Source organism: Rhea americana, unplaced genomic scaffold (assembly GCF_003343005.1).
Source record: "Rhea americana isolate MKP2758 unplaced genomic scaffold, rheAme1 scaffold_174, whole genome shotgun sequence".
Lineage (NCBI taxonomy): Eukaryota > Metazoa > Chordata > Aves > Rheiformes > Rheidae > Rhea > Rhea americana.
Window position 1 is genome coordinate 1229949 of NW_028185861.1, and position 22704 is coordinate 1252652.

Genomic DNA, 22704 nt, shown 5'->3' on the forward strand with positions numbered 1-22704 from the left:
TTAAATGTTACAGATGGAATGAATGGCTATCATATGACATGTACATTCCCGATCTTCCACGTGCTGCTCGACTCTGCCTTTCAATCTGTTCTGTTAAAGGCCGGAAGGGTGCTAAAGAGGTAAAATACTTCATAGCTTTATCACWGTAACAAGCAAAAATAAAGTTTGTAAACATAGTTAGTAAACACTGCCCTAGAAATGGGTCTTAGTGACAGGTTCGTTTTAGATCTGATTAAAGTAGTGATTTCTTTTTTCTTTTATACTGTTCTGACTACCACTCTTTTGGTGGTCAGAAATGAAAAAGCATTGAAAAAACCTTACCTATTCAACACTGTATGTCATGTCTGTACTATATCACTGGACAAAATGATCGAAGTTAAATCTTTTAAAGTGTGAATGTTTTTAAACTTAAATTTCTAAACCCAAAAGTTACTTACCTATTGATTTTAAAAAGAGCGGTATTTATACTGGGATTCTGCTTTTAAAGTAAGTAGAACTTTTGCTGTTTCAACATTCGAGGTAAGATCCCAAACAGTTATTTTAAGTATCTAAATATAGAGCTTAACTTCAGCTACTAGCATTTTTAAATTCTGGGTCTAAATTCTGGGTTCTTGTGTAATATGTACTATCTGTGTACATATGTGTATATGTGTGTAATATGTACTATCTAGTTTTTGTCTGTAACCACGTTTTGTAGCAATAAATTTACAAATCTTTGGTTACTTWGGGCGTGGTGAAAATGCTGGCAAATATTAGTAAATGTTTTGATAACATTCTGCARAATGGCATAACATATGTTGGCACAGAGGTTAGGTGGTGTAGTAATAGTGAATAAGAAGAAGAGTTGAAGAGAAAAATATGRTATAACTTCCACGACCTATTTTCTGTTAATCTAAGTATATAATAATTTGCTCTTGCATAGAAGTATTAATTACAGTATTAGTTCTCCTGGCTCACCYAGGAGGGGTTTAATATCAGAGATTGAGTTCCATAAGTTCAGATGCCATGGAACAGTAAATTCCAGTATATTAAGTGGTATGTTTGATATATGAAGTACCACAAAAAAGTGGAACTAAACAAGTGTTACTGAAAGGAACCCAAGAGAACTTCTGATATAACCCTACTTCTCTAATTATTTGCTCTCTTTGCCAACTTAAATTGATTAACTGATGTGGTATTAATCTTGTGGTAGCAAGATTTACTGTGCTGTTTTCCTGAATCCAGTTGCTGCTGCTTCCCTCCTCATCCCAAGACTGCTTGAAAAAGTAGCAAGAGTTCATYCAGAGCATGTCTATCACTTCTATTTTTATGGTTAGACCTGCTCATTTTCTATTAGCTAGAGTTTAAACGTAGGGAAAATAGTAGCTATTTACCAATCAAAAGATTTTGATTTCTCTCTGTCAGATGGAACTTTGAACTACTATGAATATATTTACATTTGTAAAAATCTTCAATCTSTTTCTTATTTGAAAATGTACTACTGTGCTGTAGTTAATGGATGAAACTGAGAAATTATGATTAATCTCTTTAAGGAACACTGTCCATTGGCTTGGGGAAATATAAACATGTTTGATTACACAGACACTCTTGTATCTGGGAAAATGGCATTGAATCTTTGGGCAGTACCTCATGGGCTGGAGGATTTGTTGAATCCTATTGGTGTTACTGGATCAAATCCAAATAAAGTAAGTATTTGYATGCAAGTTTCTTCCTTAGGAGTAYCTATTCAAAATATGCTATATTCTGAATTGTATCATTCCACAGGAAAAAGTAATCTAAATTTCCTTTACATAGGAAACTCCATGTTTAGAGCTGGAATTTGATTGGTTTAGCAATCCTGTAAAGTTTCCAGATATGACGGTGATTGAAGAACATGCCAACTGGACTATATCACGTGAACTAGGGTTTAACTACAGCTATGCGGGGCTGGTAAGGCAAACTCACTTTCCAAGGCTAACTACTATAACTTGAAAGTATTTGCATTTTTAAAGTATGTTAGTAAAGAAAACTTTTTCATGTATCCTGATTTATTGTAATAGAATAAATCAAATTTTCGTCTGCTGTTTAGCAAAGTGAGTAATATGTTCTCCTTTATAGTACCAATGAAAATGTATTAATGTTTCACTGATCAACCAAAGTATATTAAAGAACTGTCTTACCATGCAAACTGTTAGGGACTTTTTGGCATAATTAAGTTAATTCAAAAGTACATGCTTGAATTTTGCAAAATGTGATTCTCCTTCAATGATGGTGTTTTTCGTAGTTGCAATTTGATGTTTATAGGTAGACTTTCTTGTATAACCTACATGTATTTGTAACTTGCTGATTTACTTTCTACTGACTAGTTAGGTCCATAAGTACGGTAAAGACAATTTTTTTCTCTCTCTCTCTTTTTTTTTTCCTCAATACTCTAAGGGAAGTCCACCACAGAGTCAGGTATCTGCTTATGGTATATATTGTGGTAGAGGAGTGCTGCAAGGCTCGTAACGAGTTAAGGACAGCTGGTTTCTTGGCAAACTACTGTAACTCAGAACTCATTTGAAAACTTAAAGCTAAATCTTTGTATATTCAAACTGGACAGCAGATAGTTGAAGGCATTGAAAAGCAGTCTTTGGAATGTTAGCCTCAAAGAAGAACTGAACATTCCTAAATTATTGAATTGACCAGTTATAACTTGTGCTCTTAAGTAGCTCTAATTGCAAGTTTGCAAGAGATTTTCTTGTGTTTGTGTGTAATACCAGTGTTTGTGTGTAATACCAGTTTTTGACCAGATAGGCCTTTGTTCTTGAGGTACTGAGCAACTTGTAGCAAACCCAGAGCTTCTGCTGGTCTTATATCAGAGTATCTGACAATTTAGTTGTGTAAATACAGGCTAGACTTCAAAGGTAGTATAAGAGAGAGACTATAGTTTGCTGGTAGTGTAGGTGTGGAGGGAAGAAAAAAATAGTGGAAGAAGAGTACAACAGTATTATCTGCAGTTTGGATTGGAGAACAAAAGCAAAGTAAAAAAAATATTACTGGATTGAGTTTGAGGAAGCAGAGGAGAGGTACATCTCAGAACATACAGTAAAAAATGATGCAGTGCATAACTTGTACTGCTTTTTTGAAGAACTGTAGTCTCAAAGGCAGATGAAGTTTTCAAATAGGAGTGGAGCAGATACACAGAAGGGTTAGGGGGACTGTCTGAGTATTGGTAAACTTCTAACTATCTTGGGTTGAGAACTGAAGTTAAGGAGGTTTTTTTTGTTTTTGGATTTGGGTTTTTTGGGTAAAATAGCCTCCTCATTATCTAGACTTATACACACCTGACTTGTTGTGTTGTTCTATCTGTAACCAAAATAGAAAATGGTGAGAATAAGCTMTGACTTCAGTGGCAAAGTAATGATCAACTTACACTTTGAATTAAAAAGAAAGGAAAAGTCTCAAATTATTGCCATTCCTTTTTTTGTGGTATYCTTCACAATATTGTAGAAGGAGGTCATGGTGGTTAAATATGGAGAAAGCGTATTTTCATTAATTACTAAGTTGGCAGGGAAACAGAGAAACTGGATATCACTGCTTTGTTCTCTCTCTTTTTCATACTGCTTTTCTTTCAACCCTCCTTGTTGTCTGCCAAACATCCTCTTACAACTTATCCCTTTTAAATCATTTTCTTAAATGATTAGTAAGTTCAAGTATCACTGGCGATATCTTAATATTGTATTTGTTCCCTTTATTATCTTCTTTTAATGTGTGGTATCTTCAAGTCTGGAGTCAAACTTTTTATATTCAAGTRCTCTGTGAATTTATGGCTGTCTGTAACATTAACTACATTAGGGAGAAGGAAGACAATGTGTTACACATCCAAACTCAGATACTAGATTACTGTGTAGCAACTGCCATATCTGAAAGAGGAAAAAATAAATGCTTGTCAAAATGGTCGAAATAATCGATGCAGTCACTGAAGTATGATTTCTACATAAATATTTTCATTATGGTACAAACAGCATAGCTATATTTTTCCATTTCACCTTGAAATACATTACACTGCATTAAAAATCAATTAATACATACTTCTAAGAGATTGTTTATAGMTCTGTAAATATTTCAAATATAAAAGAAGATTTTTAAATATTAGATCTAATTTACTGTCTCACAATTCATAGAATTTCAGGTTTTTCATATTGAACACAACAGGATAAAGGCACTTTCCTAGGGGGCTTCCCATAAACAATGATCTTTATGATCCACTATGCAGGTGGTTTTGGTTTTTTGTTTGTTTGTTTGTTTTTTGTTTGTTTGTTTGCTTGCTTTTTGACTTTCACTTACATTTTCCTATCTGGAAATTTCAGGTTGTTCATTTCTCAAAAATAATTTTTTTTTGAACTGTAGACTTACCGGAAAAACTCCTTCTATTAAAGACATACAGATATATACCAGCTGAAAATTTCCATCAACAAAACTGCTAGGCGAAGCTCAGTCCTTTTTTTTGGCTTAGTATCTTGTTTATTGTACTAAGTAGAAATTGTAGAACAAGTGTTAGGTGTTAGGTATTTCTTTCAGTATGAATTCTGAGTTTCTGAAGTGCTACAATTTAAGCATTTTGAACTTGGAAAAGAGATTGACCACTCATTTTCTTATGTATCATAACGATGTCAAAATGTGTGTTCATTTTGAAAACATTGTCCAGTCCAAGTAGAATCTTCTCCATAGATAGCTTCATCTTAAGCACCAAACTTGTTTATTACAGTTGTAGTAAAAGGAATACTAGACTCCTTAAGATTCGTGGGTTTTTTGCAACCTCTATTGGTTCTGTAGTTGCAACACTAGAAACTGCATCATATGTTACTTGTAAAACAAACAGATTACATGAACTAAGAGATGGAAGTTAGAGGAGAAATTGAACTTGGTGCAACAGGCCATGAGTAATCAAGTAGACTGAGTCTTAATCCCTACCATAGGTTTAAGCTGGTTCTAATAAACAAAGTCTGAGATAAATTTAATTGCAGGGTGTATCAGTTCCTTTGCATGTGCTTCTTGGGGAATATCTTAAACTAATTCTGGGTAATGTTTTCCAGTCTTTCTCTTTCATTAAGTTTTCTTGTTGTGTTCTCACTTTCATTCACCTAGATTTTTCCCCTCATACTCTGCTTACCACTTCAGCAAATGTCTGCAATCTCAAAACTGAAGACAGAAGTGACCTGTTTCACTTTGTTCTAGGCTTGGTGTTGTTATTCCTTAGATGTCAACTGCAACTGTTTCTCTACACAGCTGATTCAGTTGAAATATCTCTTCTTGTCCCAGTTTTGACTAAAGTGGTAGTAGAAATCAAATCCCTGTAAAAGTCTTTCATATTTCTCTCTCTTTAATATTGCAGGTCCTCACTTGTATGGGGGAAATGGCACCATAATGTTGCATGACATAGGCTATAAATGTTGCTATGCTGTTAAAATATGTCGCTTCATGTAGGTTGTATGACAACAGAATGCAATGTGTGGAGGCTAATGTACCTCTTTCTCTCTTCAGAGTAACAGAATAGCTAGAGATAATGAATTAAGAGAAAGCGACAAGGAGCAGCTGCGAGCTATATGTACACGAGATCCTCTGTCTGAAATCACTGAGCAAGAGAAGGACTTTCTTTGGAGCCACAGGTATTTAAAAGAAATAAAATAAAAAAGCCTTTTTGTCACAGTCAAACTTCACTCCAARTACTTCATGCTTGTCTTGTTCTGCTCCCTGCTGTTTGTTCTGTGTTAGCATGCAGTATTGTATGAGTTAGTTCAGAAACCCTTGGAGACAAGTTGTTGAAGTAATTTACATTTCCCCGTTGCTGTAGTCTTGCTTTACTGCATGCATCCATGTACTATACTACCTTACGATTTTAATGGGACTCTGCAGACAAAGGAAGAAAAAGGTGCAAGACTGAAGGGATGTAGTAGATAGTTATCAAAGCAAAACTACATTTTGTACATCTAAACTTACTTTCTTTTTTACAGACACTATTGTGTAAATACACCGGAAATTCTACCCAAATTGCTTTTATCTGTTAAATGGAATTCTAGAGATGAAGTAGCCCAGGTAACACACAGCACTGAAGAAGTTTTAAGTTTGAAGAAGCTTTAAAATACATTATTTTAAAGAAAACTTTTGGAACTTATCCTTAAGTTACGTGTGTATGATATCTTGAATGAAAATTTAGATGATTCAAGTTGCATGTAATTGGCTGATCAGTCTGTTTTTGTATGAAATCTTTTGTGTCTGGTCCAGAAAAGATTTGTAGTTCTTGTTCTTAAGCTCAGTCTGAGTCTCCCATTTTTCTCTTGGTCATATGTATTACTTGAATCCTTATTGTATGACTGATTAGTCAATGACAATTAAATGTGAGATTTTATTCTTTTTATAGTGGATAAAATAACAAAGTCAATTTGCAGCTAATGCCAAGTTGTTTTAGAGGGGAATGACAAATAAGCTGCTTCTACGCCAGAGCAGTTTCTGTGTCTGATGATACCTTTTAACAGGACTGTATTATAGCTTATTCCTAATCAATGTGAACATATGACATATGCTTGGATTTCTTTTCCGCAGATGTACTGTTTGGTAAAAGATTGGCCTCCAATCAAGCCAGAGCAAGCAATGGAGCTTTTGGACTGTAATTATCCAGATCCGATGGTGCGAGCCTTTGCAGTTCGGTGTCTAGAGAAGTACTTGACAGATGACAAACTTTCACAGTACTTAATCCAGCTAGTACAGGTAATCTTAACATACTTCAGTAAATTTGATGTCTTAAACGTATCTGATAATGGCAGAGGTTTAGAAAATAAAGTAAAAGCCAAGACGTAATGAAAAAGAGTTCGCAAAAAAATATCTGCAAAAAGTACTTGCACTACAGATAATGTAGCAAGAGGGGCTCTAAACATTGAAACCAAGTTCAGTGTTGTAGCGCTGTGGTTTTTGTTGTAGATATCAAAAGACGCTCAAATTCTGCAGAGGTGCAGAACAGTTGTACTAACTGGAACAGCAACTATTCCAGCTGCCTTAACGTATGGCAGAGCATGAGCATAAGCGTCCTTTTAAAGTTTTGAGCAAGCTGAGGCTAAAATACTTGCTAAGAGTAAAGGAAGCATCAGGTGGTAAGTGTCTGAAACAAGGGCAACCTATGCACTCTGTTAGCAGATATTGTTCAAATCCTAACACATGTAAATATTAAAATACCAAGGCCAGTCATTCTGGATTAGAAAACTCTGTTTAAAATACAAGTTGTATTTAACTGTCTTAATCTATATAGTGTTCATGGGAACAGTAACATCCATGGCTGATGTTGTTGTTGTTTCTCTTTATCCTTGACTAGGTTCTGAAATATGAACAGTATTTAGATAATCAGCTTGTGAGATTTTTACTCAAGAAAGCACTGACCAATCAAAGGATAGGACACTTCTTCTTTTGGCATTTAAAGTAAGCATAATATCTTTCAAGTGGTGGTGGGATTCCTATAAGCTGTAAATGATGAAGTGCTGTAAAAATTGAAATTTTTGAAATATTAAATATCCCTTTTTCTGAAAGTATTACCCCTTAAGCAATAGACAACAAACTTTCTTTTAAGAGTTTGAATACATAGTTTGGTAGTGCAAGGCACCCCTTGCAATTGCAAAAAATAAGAGATAATTAAGCATGTGTATTGGATTTTTCTGTAATGGTGATTATGCTAAAAGCAAGGAGTACAACTAAGATATCTAGAAGCTTCCAGTGTTGTTGGGTATTTATATCTTTGACAAATTTCTGCTGTTTAGATTTTGGCTTTTTATGCTAGGTCTCCTGCCAGTCTGTCTTAGAAAATTATTGTTGAAACAATTATTTCTGAATTTAAGCCAGAAAAGTTATTGGAAAATACATGTTTAAAAAAATGCCCATCTGCAGACTTCTCTGTAGAAGCCTCTGTAACTTTTAATGCTTTGCAAACAGCTGAGGTCTACAGAAAGTCAAGTGATAAGAGTTTGAAAAATTACAGTTTATACATGCATATTAGAGACTTAATAGAGCTTGATAGCTATAATATGTCAAGGTTCCTTCCTTACCAAGTATAATTTGGCCTTTTGTAGTTCCTGGTGTTGACAAGTCTGAGCATAAATCAGCCTACACCTTACTGGATTGTATCTAGTCTCCTCTAAAAATGCTGTTCTAAGCTAACATGTCATCAGGCACAGAAAAGGAAGCAAGGAATCTTTGTTGTGTTTTCTGTTCTCTACTTTTGTTAGTACTTGTCAAATGTAATAGAAGAAGCTACCTGATTAACGTGCATGCGGGGATGAATTTTGGGACTGTAGGAAGATTGAGGGTAGGTAAGAACAAGAAAGCTAAAGGGACCAGAGACTGGGATTAGCTAAATGAGACTGGGAGAAAATGAGAGTTGAGCCTTGCGTGAAGCCTTGAGCTTGAACTGAAAGCTCGGGATAAGTATGGAGTCTTTGAGAAGCACTGGTTTTGAATAAAGGCAAGTAGTACAGAAGGACAGGATGAAGCAGGAAGTAATGGACTGGGCAGTAGAAGGAAAAAGCCTGCAAACTGTGCTGAATGAGTTGGAAGGGGTCCTGAAGCCTAGTCAGTCTAGTTAAAATAAGATGAGTTGCAGGAGGTCAACATGAGTTACTTATGTGAGAAGAAGGACCCATAAGCAACCTTCAGAAAGAGGTTACAGGTATAGCTTCATTCTGGCACCTGTAAGTGGTCTTGTCTTTAAGCTATAACTGTTCTTCCTCTCTGTGTAGGTCTGAAATGCACAATAAAACTGTAAGTCAGAGGTTTGGTTTACTTCTGGAGTCCTATTGTCGAGCRTGTGGAATGTACCTAAAGCATCTGAGCAGGCAGGTGGAGGCTATGGAGAAGTTGATTAACCTCACAGATATTCTCAAGCAGGAGAAAAAAGATGAGACCCAGAAGGTATTATAAGCTGTCCACGTACCAAAACTGTTGCTCTTGAGTAGTAGGAATTACCAGAACTTTTTTCTTTGGTTAACCAGAACAGTACAAATACTGTTCACTTCAGTAGACAGTATGTTATCTTAGATAGTATGRTATCTTAGAAAGCTGTAATATTTTCTGTGTGCACTTGCCATTGTCTACTTAAGGCAATAGAACTAAAGTTAATGGTGTCAATTTGAGTAATGTGTGGCTAAGTGGAGATACTTATGTTGGCACTGCACAAAACCATGCTTGAATCAAAGTTGAAATCTAATAGTTACCTTCGTTTACCTGTAACCAGGGTTCTCAAAATCTAAATGTGATTATTTATCAGGTGCAGATGAAGTTTCTTGTTGAACAGATGAGGCGACCAGATTTTATGGATGCTTTACAAGGCTTTATCTCTCCTCTTAATCCTGCTCATCAACTGGGAAATCTTCGGTATGGTCACCTTTTTTGAAATTTGTTCAGATACTTAAGTAAATACTGTCAGTACTTCCAAAAGTTAACTGAAAAAGATTTGTAGCAGATTAATTTGTAAAGAGTGAAACAGTTTTAGTGTAATGCTTTAACAGACTAGGGAGCAATACTGTTTTTCTGTAAGGTGYCATGAACTGCAGTCCCTTTTCCGTTTGTAAAAAAACACACAGCGCCAAAGGAAAATCTACAATACAACCTGGTCTTACACTGGATTTAGTAAATGAGTAGCATTGCACTTACATTTTAAATTTCAGGCTAAAAATATGTGGTTGATTGTGGGTTACTCATGCATTTGTGATTTGGTACTAGTTTAGAGTGGGAAGGAAAAGGGAGAACCTAGTCATATTACAGAAATATAGTGTGAGAATAAAATTATGCCTATTTCATACAAATCTTATCTCTTTTGATAGGCTTGAGGAGTGCAGGATAATGTCATCTGCAAAAAGACCCCTGTGGTTGAACTGGGAAAACCCAGATATTATGTCTGAATTGTTATTTCAGAATAATGAGATAATCTTTAAAAATGGAGATGGTAAGGAGAAAGTGTATTCCAACTGCGGCATGTTTCTTTCAATACTTATTTTTCTAGCTTGCAGTCTTGTATTTTTTCTGAGCATATGAAACACATTTATTGAAGAAATCTTAAAAAATCATCTGAGCAAAGTGATTTTATTTTCCAGAAGCATGAACACACAAATATTTGTCTCAAAGGCCTGTAGAAATTGTGTATATTCCAAGATGCTTTTTGTGGGTTTTATTGGGTTTTTTGTTGTTTTTAACYTTTAAAAACCTGTTTTCAATATGCTATTTTTCATATGAAAACTATGTGAATTTTTACTGGCCTAWTTTTTTTATAAGATCAGTTTATAGAGATGGGACAGGATATCATTTAATACTTTTTYCATATATGAAAATATCTTCAAAATAGTGGAACTGTATAATAATATAGCTGGTTGACATGGTAATTCCATTGTCATGTTTTTTGTATATATTTTTAAATAACATTGAAATCACTACTAAATTTATTAAAATTTAAATTTACTAAATTTACTAAACTTATATTCATTCTCAGCTATTTAGAAGCTACTTTTCTTTCTTATTTGAGAGAACAAAACCTACACTAAATTAGACGAGCCTTGTTTTCTTTAGAAATACTTTGTGGGGAGGAAAAAAGATATGATAAAGTGTTATTGTTTTCATGTTGTGGAACTTGCAATCTCTTTATGTATTTTACTATTCCAGACTTACGTCAGGACATGCTGACACTTCAGATAATTAGAATCATGGAAAACATCTGGCAAAATCAGGGTCTTGATCTTCGGTAAGCATTCTAAAGTAATATTGTTACTAACGTTTTTTGCATTGTTTTGTTACTAGAGATTACTTCTGTTCACCCAAGGATAATAAATGTAATGCAACAAATAGAGATGTTTGTACATGTTAAAGCAATTTGTAGAACCTTCAGATAGCAAAACTCCGTTATCTGTAAAGTAAAGGTCCTATTTGAAGAACACTTTAGAGTCATTCAGGTTGCTTACTGTTTCGGGGGGGGGGATGTCCTGTATTACCAGGAAAGGCTGTAGGAGCTAACACTTAGTAGCCACTGTACTGGCTGCTGACCATATCTCTAGGATTTGCTCTGGACAAATCACCACAYTCACAATCCTGCTGTTGAGCAATGACTAGAATAATTCTGCTCCTTCTTGTCCTGTGGCCCATCTTAAACACACAGCCCTTTCATGCTCTTCTGTCTCTAAAAACCCTGTAAACCTAAGCAAGCTTCACTCGTTATACTTTAGTTCTTTTACTACCKCCCTCTTGTAAACTAGCTGCAAAGCCAGTACCCTCAGTTAAAGTTCTAAGATTGGTGAGAGATCTTCAGGTTTGTAGAGGGATGCCCTCCTTGCAGTTGGAATCTTCATTTCAGTAAGGTAGGTACTATCCAGTCTTATATGCATGAAATTCCTCCTTCTTGAAATAGTCTCTGGATATAGCAGCTGCTGCAGAGTACCATTCAGTATAAACTAGTTCACTTTTGGAAAACTGAGGCTGGCTAGGTAATGCTTCCAAATGTTTGCTGTACAGTCTTTTTTTGGAGGAGGAGGAGATGTAACAAAGCTGCCTCTGCACTGTGAAACCAAGTATGTTCTACGACGCACCAAACAGTGCTCGTTCCCTGATCGTCTAGACCAAAGACCCTATTGGTCTGTATCATCTCTTCTGCATCTGGGTGATTGCTTTGTCTCTAATATTGCAATGGGTGACAGAATTCTGGCTTTGTCCAAGAACATGGTTTGCAGAGTCACAGTGCATAGAGCCCCTCTGTCTTGAAGAACAGCCAGTTGGTCAAATCTGCAAAATTACATCCTCGCTTATCTCTGGCCACCATTGTTTTTTAGGGGGGCAGCACAGATACTCAGAAAAGAAGCTGAATGGATATGGTGTGACAGACTTTAAGTACCATTTCCCAACTGTGTTTCTGCTAAACTGAAATGAGTGTGCAGATGAGGCAGCTGGGAGTATGTGGATCTTGAGCAACCTACAGATTAACAGTGGAAAAAGAAAATGAAGATTTAGAAGTTGTGCCTCTTCCTCACTAGCAATCTTTCCTTGCTAAGGCCACTAAACAGTCTGTCTCAGTGGGCTCTTGTTAGGGTACAGAAAGTCTTACTTGCTAACAGTCCAACGTTGATGCTACATGCTTAAGTATGCAGACTGGTCTCACTATTTTTCTTTGACTTCCAAATCAGACGTTTATCCCAAAATGTAATTGTAGATAGATATGTATGTACTTTTAGCACTTGAAAACTAATTGTTGTTACACCAAAGTGGAGAAGACCATGTCTATGGCCATACCAGCAATTGGCCCCACCACTAGTTAACTCACTGTGCTGGTGTTCCATAGATTCTTAAGTCTAATACAAAACCTCAATTGTTTTCTTTTTTGTCTTGGTATCACAACATGTATATTCTGGCATACCTAAAGGGATGTTTTCCTCTGTAGGAATGACACTTTCAGATGAAAAGGGAAACTTATTTTCCACAATGATAATACATCTACAAAACATTAAAACAGATTTTTTGTATCCTAAAATCAGTAATGGATAGCACTGATAAGGACTATTAAACATGCCTGTTCCATACTATTAACATGTTGGCTATCTTAAAACCTGCTCTGTAAAAATTAACTTCTTTCAGGATGTTGCCTTATGGTTGTTTGTCAATTGGTGACTGCGTGGGACTTATTGAGGTAGTGAGGAGCTCTCATACAATCATGCAGATTCAGTGTAAAGGAGGCTTAAAAGGCGCGTTGCAGTTCAACAGCCATACGCTACATCAGTGGCTCAAGGACAAGAACAAAGGAGAAATGTGAGTTTTTTTTTTTGTTTGTTTTTGTTTTTTTTCCTGTTCGTTTACTGTTTTTGATGGAAACATCAAGAGAACTAAAGTTCAACAAGTGGGAAATTATGACCATCTGTACTTCTACCTGCTGTTTTGTTGGTCTAGTACATCTCCTTGTAGCTCTTCAAATGAGTTTGAGATTGTTTYGTGACTTCTTAGTAAAGCTATAGTTGGAGGTAGAGGAATTATTAAAATACGGCTTAAGTCTGTATTTTAGCAGTAGCTCATCAAAATGAGAACTCCTGCCTGTCTTCAAAAGAAAGACAGTTTATTTAATGGCTGGTTGGCTCTTCTGTGGTTTAACTGTAAATACTTCTGTTTTTATAGTATGCTGAATTTCTTCCTTACTTTGTGTGATTCAGTGATAAAGCTCAAACTTTTTAATTCATTGAGTGAAGATAGTTGAAGTTGGTCCCTCCCAAAAAGATGCTCTTTCTGCACTTTAGTAGTATTAGAATATCTGTAGGAAAATATCTCCTTGTTTTCAACAGGTATGATGCAGCTATTGACCTGTTTACACGTTCTTGTGCCGGCTACTGTGTTGCTACTTTTATACTGGGCATTGGTGATCGCCACAATAGTAACATCATGGTGAAAGATGATGGACAAGTAAGATACTTTTTTGCAGGAGCATAGGCTAATGTCATCTCTTGCTCTATATGAGTTTATTTAAAAGATTCATCCAAATTAAAACTAAATGAACAAATTTTACTGTGATCCTGTTTAAACAAGGAATTATTAATTTTAATATATCTTTCTGTTTTTCCAAGCTGTTTCACATTGATTTTGGGCACTTCCTCGACCATAAGAAGAAAAAATTTGGTTATAAAAGAGAACGTGTGCCATTTGTCTTAACCCAAGACTTTTTAATAGTGATTAGTAAAGGAGCCCAGGAATGTACCAAAACAAGGGAGTTTGAAAGGTGAGCCTGTTTCATTAAGCATCTAACTTAGTGTTTTGTACCTAAAATGCACTTTGGTACTGATGACCTTTAATAATTAGGCCCTTTAACTGAAAAGTATTATTTGAAGTGGGTTGTAATGGTTAGGTTGTAATTCTTTAGTTGAAGATCAGCCATTCGCTTGTAAATCAGCAGGTGATTTTTATATAATGCTGTAGCACTTGCATAGCCTCTGTTTCATAGGACTGGTCTCACTTAGTTTTGCAAGGTCAGCACATTTGTGAATAAAGATATGTTTTTAAAAGGCTGAACTTTTTGGTATTAGTACTTAAAACAAAATCCTTTTGGGATTGTGTAACTGCACAAATTGAGGATTTTTAAGTGTCAAGCATCCTCACCAATGTCTTGCTGCATGCCAGGGAACCTTGTTGGTTACTTGACAATGCTTCTCTTTCCTGTGGCCCCTGTGATGCCAGCTCTCCAGCTGGCCTGTGCAGTTGGTGACATTCTGCAGAATGTGCTGAAAAAGGAGAATTGGAAATATTTTCTGTTGCTTTAGTCTTTTCTATTACCTGTCTTTCTAGAGATCACTTTGAGACATTCCAGTTTTAATCTTAAATTTATTATGTTGTACGGAAGAAAGGAAAGACAGTTTTTAAAATATTTCAATGGTGTTGTCTGTTTGAATGCTGCAACAAAGCTTTATTTGCATTTTTCCTTCACCTGACTTGAGTTAGTGATTTCAGCGTAAGCTTGCATTCTCACCCAGTATTGTGATACAGCAAATGCCCTGTCTTCAACATATTCTCCAGCATATCTAAGGAGCAACAGTGAAAATGCAGGCCACTGGGAGAGCTGGTAATATGGAGCCAGGAGAGGAGGAAGCGTGTCTCTGTGTGTCTGTCACTGATGGTTATTGGGGAAGAGTTATGCTTGCAGCAGGGTGTCAGGAAACTTTCTTTGAAATCTGAAGGTCCTCCAAATATCAGTAATAATAACTAAAATGGCTTTGTGAATTCCTGTGAATGTATATGTTGAACATTTGCATGAACTGCAAATGAGTATTTAGGATAGAAAGCCTGTCTTCAATTTGACTATATATTTTGTGTTAGCCTAATACTACCAAGTCTTACAGAAATTAAGATATACTAAGTTGGAAGATAAGGATATCTTTTCAGCAATGTTGTAGTAGTCTTTTTAGACTAAAAATGCCAAACTTTTTAAGTCTGATTACCCTAAAACTTTTTTTAGAGGGGTGAAAAAGAAATACACCTCTAATAGGACAAACTGAGTCAATTCTTCTTTCTTTTATAGGTTTCAGGAGATGTGTTATAAGGCTTATCTAGCAATTCGCCAACATGCCAATCTTTTCATAAATCTGTTCTCCATGATGCTTGGCTCAGGAATGCCAGAACTGCAGTCTTTTGATGATATTGCATATATTCGAAAGACTCTTGCATTGGACAAAACTGAGCAGGAAGCTCTTGAGTACTTCATGAAGCAAATGAATGATGCTCACCATGGTGGCTGGACAACAAAAATGGACTGGATCTTCCACACAATAAAGCAACATGCCTTGAACTGAAATGAAAGCAAAGAAAACAAGAACTAATAGCCCACTTTGGGGGTACCGCACTGTTAAAACCTGTTAGCAGCAAAGACTGGTTGCATAGGAATTGCACAAACCACGAATGGCATTAGGATTGACAGCAAGAAAAGAGTTGAACTGTTCAGACAATTGTCGGAAAATAATGTAAAACAGGGTTTCAGATAGCACTAAAATTGTACACTTCAAAAATTAAGCTTTAGTATGATGTGTGACTTCATGTTATGCCTTAAGCCCAGAAAGGTAAACTTGGAAGAAGGTTTCCTTTTTTCATTTGATAGGATAAATCAGAAAGAAAAAGAAAATAGTGCTAGAATGAGAGAGTCCATCGTATATTACCTTACATCTGGTACAACAGGTAAAAACTATGCTGGATTGAGAAGAGTGAAAAGAGAAATCAAGTGATAGTGAATATGTTTTAGATGCTGCATAGTTAGGAGAGAAGGAGTTTTAAGCTCAAAGATCTAAAAATAATGGTGGGGGACAGTGCCTTTTAAATGTGCTTGGAGGCATTAACATATATTGGGTTTAGATGACCCTTTGATTTCTGGGTCTGTCATCTGCACAGTTTCTGAAAGCAGTAGGAAATAGGCCCATTCAATATGGTGTTTCTTCTGCTCAGTGTTTCTAGGGGTGCAATTCATACCTTCACAGAGAAACTCTTGTCCCTATCATCCCCAAAAAATGACTAACCTGGAAATTGAACGGTCAGAATTGGGTTTAGTGCAACAAAGAGTTGTAGTGTTCATATTAGGTTTGCTTTAATCTAACTTGAACTGAATAGATTTTTTTCATACATGTTTTCCAGAGCCTAAAGAAAGGTGAGTTATTAAAATTATTGAAAGATTATTTTTTTATAAAGGCTATTTATATAATAGGAACTATTATTAATATATATTCTTTATTTACATGATTTGTCCCATATTCACTCTTTTAATTTTGCAGCCCAGTTCTATCTGTCCAAGACTCCCGTTTCCATTAATGTCACTGAAGGTGACCAGATATACTCCTAGGACCAAATTCAACCCTAGTGAAAGAGGACACAAGTACCGTTGAAGTAGTGGGAGACACGCCCACTAATGCCAGAGGCAAACTTGGCCTTAGTCTCTTCAAAAAAATTTGGGCAATACTCTTCAACTTACTGAAGTTATATGCTGGCTATTCAAGGAACATACGTTTAAACCCTCAATCTTTGGGTCCACCATTTCTCCTCTTTCTTCTTCCTTTGGAAGTGGTTGTTTAATCCAGTAATTAATACATTGGAAATAGCTGTTTAGATTTTCAGTATGATCAATAAGCAGTTCAACATACAGCAAACGCGTTGGCTAGCTCACAGCATGTGGAGTTACCTAACAATTTATAGCTTTGTCTGTTTTGTGTGTTTGTGTGTGTGCGTGTGTGTGTGTATAATATATATTTGTAAATCTAGTTGTTGTCCTCTTAACACAATATGTGTGCAATCAATTAAATTGGCACCGCTTTTTGAAACTATCTAGAGTACTGAGGATTTCAGATTGCCCTTACGCACAACTTCAGGTAGGACTGTTTTCCTAATTATTAAACAGAATTTTTTTTAACTTAATGAAACCCATGATTCTGAGGGTGATGTTTACCCCAACATTTTAAACTTGCTAGATCTGCAGCACTTGGGAGTGAATTCCAAAGGTCCGGAGCTTTCGGGGGTTCAGCTCGTCCATTTGCAAACGTACACAGGTGCCACTCAGTAAGTGCAATACCACATGTAATATAAAATGCTGACAGCTGGTGTTAGATTAGCATATAAGTATATAAATAAACTGTACGCTGTGCAGGSTGTACTGATGAGGTAGGTAATGACTGTTTGGCTTCATTTAGCAAAATGTAATATATTAAAGAAAATGTGCAATCAGTTACATTATGAAAGACTTTGGGGATAGTAAAGCTAAGACTTTGGTCTTTCAATACACTTTCAGAGTCAAGATCCTGCAGTTAATTACTGTACACACATACTTGACAGTGTTGGAGAGGGGGAAACCTGCTTTTGTGAAAATTACAAAAGTTCCAAGAATAGTATGGGGAATGTGAAGTTTTATTTCCTTAGTTCTACTAAACATTTTCGAGTAGTCCAGCAGACTTCCCATTACTCCTTATTGACTGTTACATAGGCCTTTTTGTTCATACGATTTTTTTTCACTCCTGCTAACCTTAGTCATAGTTCCTAGAAGACAATTACCCTTGTATGTACTACTTTGCAGTCAACACACACTAACGTTTGAGTCTTTTAACAATATGGCTTAGTTTCAGTTAGTTTAAATTCTGTTTAGTTCAAAATCTGAAACCCTGKTGGCTGTAACTCTTTAACAGTAGARTTGTTACACAAATGCCACATCAAGTGCTATATTATCCTTATTTATCTGGTGTTGAAACAGCATTTTAGTTTCTTTATGTAAGAGAYGGTCAGCCTTTTTCAATCTGGACAGAAGGATCCAGTCAAATTTACTGGATCTTATGAGCCCAACTTTTTTTGTACTCAGCCCTTTCCTAGCCATTTATTCTGTAAGCGTGGGTGTAAGTGTCTTTCAGTTCAAGCATATAGTGCTTTGCACCTTTTTTTGCACAAACTGAAAGGTATGGGGAATCAGGCTCTATTTCTAAAAGTTACTGCAACTATAATACTGTGCACAAGCTGTAGAAGAAAGGAAACTTCATAATGATGTAGACATTATGATTTGGGGTAATTATAGTGTTTTTTAAAAAAAGCAGTATGAGAATATCATGGGCTTAAAGCAGCTGTTCTCACTGTAACAAAGATGGGCATTTGAAAAATATGTTTCAGCAGAAAAAAAATCTTTTTTTTCAGAAAGGGAAACAAGGCATTTAAGCCTAAATACATTCTTCTGTTACAGCAGTTTTGTGCTGATGTAACTTTGCTGAAGATAGTGGAGTTAGTAACTCAGATTGGTGTAAATGAAAGGATATGTCATCTCTTGGTTTCAGAAATGAGATCTGCTTGCAGACTGTGAAAGCACCTGTAAATGAGCTCTAGAGTTTTATAGAGATTGCTTGGAATTTAAATTTTTGATAATTTTTTTAAACTATTGACACTTAAAGGAGATTTGAAAATACTCCCTTTGTTCTGAGAGTCAGCTGCACAAAACACTAAGTTTATTTTGAGTTTGAATTGAAACTGAATACCTTCCTCCTGCAAAACCTTACAGCAGGCCAGCAAGAGTAAGGAGCCCAGGACTGGGCCATGTGTTTTATTACAAATGGTGGTTTAGTGAAATACAACTTTTTAAAAAGTAACTTTTTCAACTGTGAAGCTGTGTTTGATTTAATGACAAAACAGGCTGCTGATTAGTTTTTCATTAAAATATATTCTTTGCTTTCCTAAAGGTGGCAGAAAAGGCGCTTGTGTTGACTTACATATGCACGCTTTTCTGTTCTGAAGGAGTGCATTAGTGGTTTCTTCATAGGTTAAACACACTTTCATTACATTTTTTTTTAATTAGAGCATTTAAATAAAAACAAATCAGTAGTAGTTTGGCATCTTGTGGAGGAGATATAAGCCTGCATATTAAGGGCAATGTAGAAATTACGAAGCATGTAGAAAACTTTGTATGTGATGACCCTGCTGTTGGTGTTTTGGAGTTGTTGGTTTGGGGGGGGGGGGGTTGGGTGTTTTTTTTTTTTTCCCCAACTTTCCTTTTTATATAAAATGATAAAAGCCCTATAGTGGTCAGTAGCCCATGTTTGTTAACAATTTGAAGGTATTTTCTTTGCTTTGTCATTTTATAACAAGCATGTTCCAGTATTTATGCTGAATAATTGTGAATTCCTCCTGTTTTGTATGTCTGTACAGGTTGCAGACCTGGGCTGGACCCATTCAAAAAACAATCAAAAAAGCCACTTAAAATTATTATTTTGTTGATGTCTTTGACATCTTAACAATACTTCAATTTAATGAAAATGGTGTGTTATTACAGAGGAAATTGTAACTTGCTGCTTCTAAGATTTTTTTTTTTCTTAACTTCCATGTTTCTTTCTTTTGTTTTAGTTTTACTTGAATGGAAGAACCACCACACTACTTTTTTGTTGTTGTTTTTTTTTTAATATTATATAGTTATGGACATTGTGTTGCAGATTGTTGAATCCCAATTTAATTTTGCAATACACCTTTCATACAAATAATGAATTTGTATCTTTTTTCATGATGAAAGTTGTCTCAGTTTAGGTAAGGCTCTATCTGTCCAAAATGATGTGTAGCTCACTACATGTGCAGTTCATCATTTGGGTTTTGTATATTTATGTTAATTAAGGAAGTCAACTGGAACCTGGATCTAAAAGGGGAGGGGGGTTGCCTGTGTGCCATAACCAAATCAATAGGTGCTCAGAAATTCTGATTTCACTTACGCTGATACAACACTGACTTCATAAGAATTTCTCTGAATTCACAGTAGCAGATGGAATCAGAATTAGACTGCGTATATATTAAAAGTCCCAAATAGATTCAATATAAAAGCTGTTCTCTTGACAAGAAGAATGGTTACTAGCTACCCCATTAAGCATTTGACAATTTTGAAACCTTTCTTTATTACCTAGCCTTTTCAGCTTCCTAATTCAGGAATACTGTGATCTTGTCTATAGTTACTTTTGTTTTTAAGACTCCCAGGGCTTCTGTTGCTTGCTAGATTAAAGAAAGTTCTGTCCTCTTAAACACTTGCATAGTATAAAGGCTTACAAAACGCACCCTCGGGAAAAGCAGTTGTTCTTAATACAGTATTTGCAGTACAGTATTATTCTTGACTTCTGAGCTTTATGGGACTCGGTTTTAAAAACGTGAGGTCTTCCTGTGCTAGCACTCCTAACTCAAATCCAGAATTGGATCCCTCTGTATTTTTCCTCACCCCACCCCCAAAGGAATATGCCTGTAGGATAAGAATGACATAAAATATTTGTCAGAYGAGATTATCCGAAGCAATGTCCTGCCCATACTTTGAAGTTAGCTTCATTGTTGGTTTGTATAAACATGTCTTAAGTTTGTGTCCTTATTGTCACTTCCGTATATGATGCAATATTCAGTCAGCGTAAAGAAGGCCAAAAATATACCATTCTATCTTGACCCTCTCTGAAATTCTGGTGCTGATTCCTCAGTAGGTATAAGCTGATTTAGGAACTATTTTGTTCAGTGTAACTGTGTAAATTTAGTTAGGAACCTGTTCTAGTATTTGAATTAATTATGATTAAGCCTGGCCTAATTGTATTACTCAAGTTATAGAGAGCCTAGTGAAGTAGAAACTAAGATTTCCTAAGAATCTTACATCTGCTATTGTCCTGTTAATCCATGAGGGCTAAAACATGGATATTCATAGCTGTGATCTCATTCTGCTTTGCTTTTTCTTTTATTTTTTTTTTCCTTTTATGTATATTTAATTTAATAGTGTTATATATCCTGAATTATCAGCTGTCCCAGGTTGTAGAAAGTTGTCCTGCTGTTTCATTTGTGGAGGGGGGAAGAAAAAGGGAGGAATAGATGAGTTCTCTTTTTTGCCTTACAGCCATTATGGTCCAAATTTGTCGTGTTTTGTTGCAGAGATAAATGTATAATTTATCAACTGGGTGTATCATCCTTTTCCCTTTCCCCCGCCTACTCCTTCAGGTTTAAATGTGAGTATTCAATATACACTACCAAAATTCACTTGCAGTCTAAGGACTTCAGTGATAATGGTAGAGAAAAGGGTTCTAAAAATAATGTAGGGCTACAGTCTGTTTCCCCAGATCCTCATGCATGAAGTTTTGAACATATTTCTGTCATTGCAACTGGTACCACAACTGCAAGAATTTTCACAGAATCGTTGAGGTAGGAAAGCACTTCTGGAACAGCCGATCGGCTGTTCAAACCTCCGTGCTCAAAGCAGCATCGACTACAGCAGGTGTGTCAGGGCCAAGTCTAGTTAAGTTTTGAGGATCCTCTAGAAAGGGGATTTCACAGCTGCTCTGGGAAACCTGTTCCAATGCTTGACCACATTCAATTTAAAAAAAAAAAAAAAAAACTTTAATATTTGAACGAAATTTCCTCTATTTCATTTCCCCTTGTCCTTTCACTGGACACCACTGAGAGGGGTCTTGTTCTGTTGTCTTTGCTCCCCATCATCAGGTGGGGGTAATAAGTTCCCTCTGAGCCTTCTCTTCTCCAGGCTGGTCAGTCATAGCGCTCTCAGCCTCTCCTCATATGTYATATGCTTCTGTCCCTTAATCATCTTCATGGCCCTTCACTGGATTTGCTCCAGTATGTCCACGTCTCTCTTGTACTGAGGAGCCCAGAACTGGACCCATCACTCCAGATGGGCCTCACCAGCGCTGAGGAGCAGGAAAGGATCACCTGCCCCTGCCTCCTGGTGATGCTCTTGCTAATGCAGCCTGGGATGCAGTTGGCATTTTGGATAAATAGAGCCCAGGAGGGTATAGCCTCTTGATGCCTGTATGTTATTTTGTTGAAGCTAGTGGCAGTTATGTGTCTGCATCAAGAAGGGAGAAAACACCCACAAATATTTGAAACGTCTTTTTGAAAATGAGACAATTATTTTGAGATAACCACTAATGGGGGGGGGAGTGAAATGTTGCCATGTTTAGTTTGTGTCACTCTATGATAAAGTTCCTGTGGTATAATAGTTAGAAAGAAAGGCATTTTAGTAATAACGGGCCAAAAAAGTATTTAAGATACAGCAAGATGCATGTGTTGTCATATTGAGTATAGTCTTGCAGTATCCTTAAAAATAAATAAATAAATAAACTGTGTATCTTTCCCTCTGCTATGCTACTCAAATAACAAAGTTTGGCCTATATCCTATGACACTTTTTGTAGTCCATGTTCATCAGAAACTGTAAAAAGTCTGCTTTTTATTTAACTTTGAAGTCTGTATCACATGCTGTTTATTAAAAAGCTACTTTTGTTTGTTTTTATCACACTTTTGAGTGTTAATGTATATACTAACAAGTAAATTAAAATAATATGGTTGGTAAACTTGTGAATTCTGAAGTGAGAATTTAAGGAGTCTTCAGTCTCAGAGGTGTGATTTGGTGTTACAGCTCTGCTTTCCAAAACATTAAAGAAAGAAAATAGAATTTACCTGCATCAGTTAATTGAGGTGGGGAAAAAAAATCAGCTAGAAATGGGATTTGCATTATTTATGGGTATAATTAAATAGGAAGCCTTAGATGCATGTGGCATTCATTCCTGAACATSCTAATCCTCAAAATAAGTAACTTTAATGTGGTCTGTAAAAGCTGTGATAAGGCAGACATTCTTGAAGAATTTCAGCTGAATGATTCAGCAGAAGCTTTAAAATCAGTCTGTTTTGTTCTTGAAAAATCTTTCATGCTTTCATCAAGGTATATTTAA

The 22704-nt window shown here is 36.0% G+C and overlaps 1 protein-coding gene across 2 annotated transcripts in view; it reads left to right on the forward strand.

The window, feature by feature from the left end:
- PIK3CA (phosphatidylinositol-4,5-bisphosphate 3-kinase catalytic subunit alpha) overlaps positions 1-22268 on the forward strand; it is a 41045-nt gene extending 18777 nt beyond the window's left edge. For both annotated transcript variants that reach the window (XM_085301203.1, XM_085301204.1), the window contains 15 exons: positions 14-119; positions 1533-1685; positions 1795-1929; positions 5506-5630; positions 5976-6057; positions 6565-6729; positions 7328-7431; positions 8742-8913; positions 9269-9375; positions 9825-9946; positions 10657-10735; positions 12613-12783; positions 13308-13425; positions 13587-13738; positions 15032-22268. In XM_085301203.1, coding sequence (XP_085157329.1) covers positions 14-119; positions 1533-1685; positions 1795-1929; positions 5506-5630; positions 5976-6057; positions 6565-6729; positions 7328-7431; positions 8742-8913; positions 9269-9375; positions 9825-9946; positions 10657-10735; positions 12613-12783; positions 13308-13425; positions 13587-13738; positions 15032-15302 — 2062 coding nt within the window. In that variant the 3' untranslated portion in view covers positions 15303-22268. The remainder of the gene's footprint in view (positions 1-13; positions 120-1532; positions 1686-1794; positions 1930-5505; positions 5631-5975; positions 6058-6564; positions 6730-7327; positions 7432-8741; positions 8914-9268; positions 9376-9824; positions 9947-10656; positions 10736-12612; positions 12784-13307; positions 13426-13586; positions 13739-15031) is intronic.
- The last annotated feature ends 436 nt before the right edge of the window (positions 22269-22704 follow it).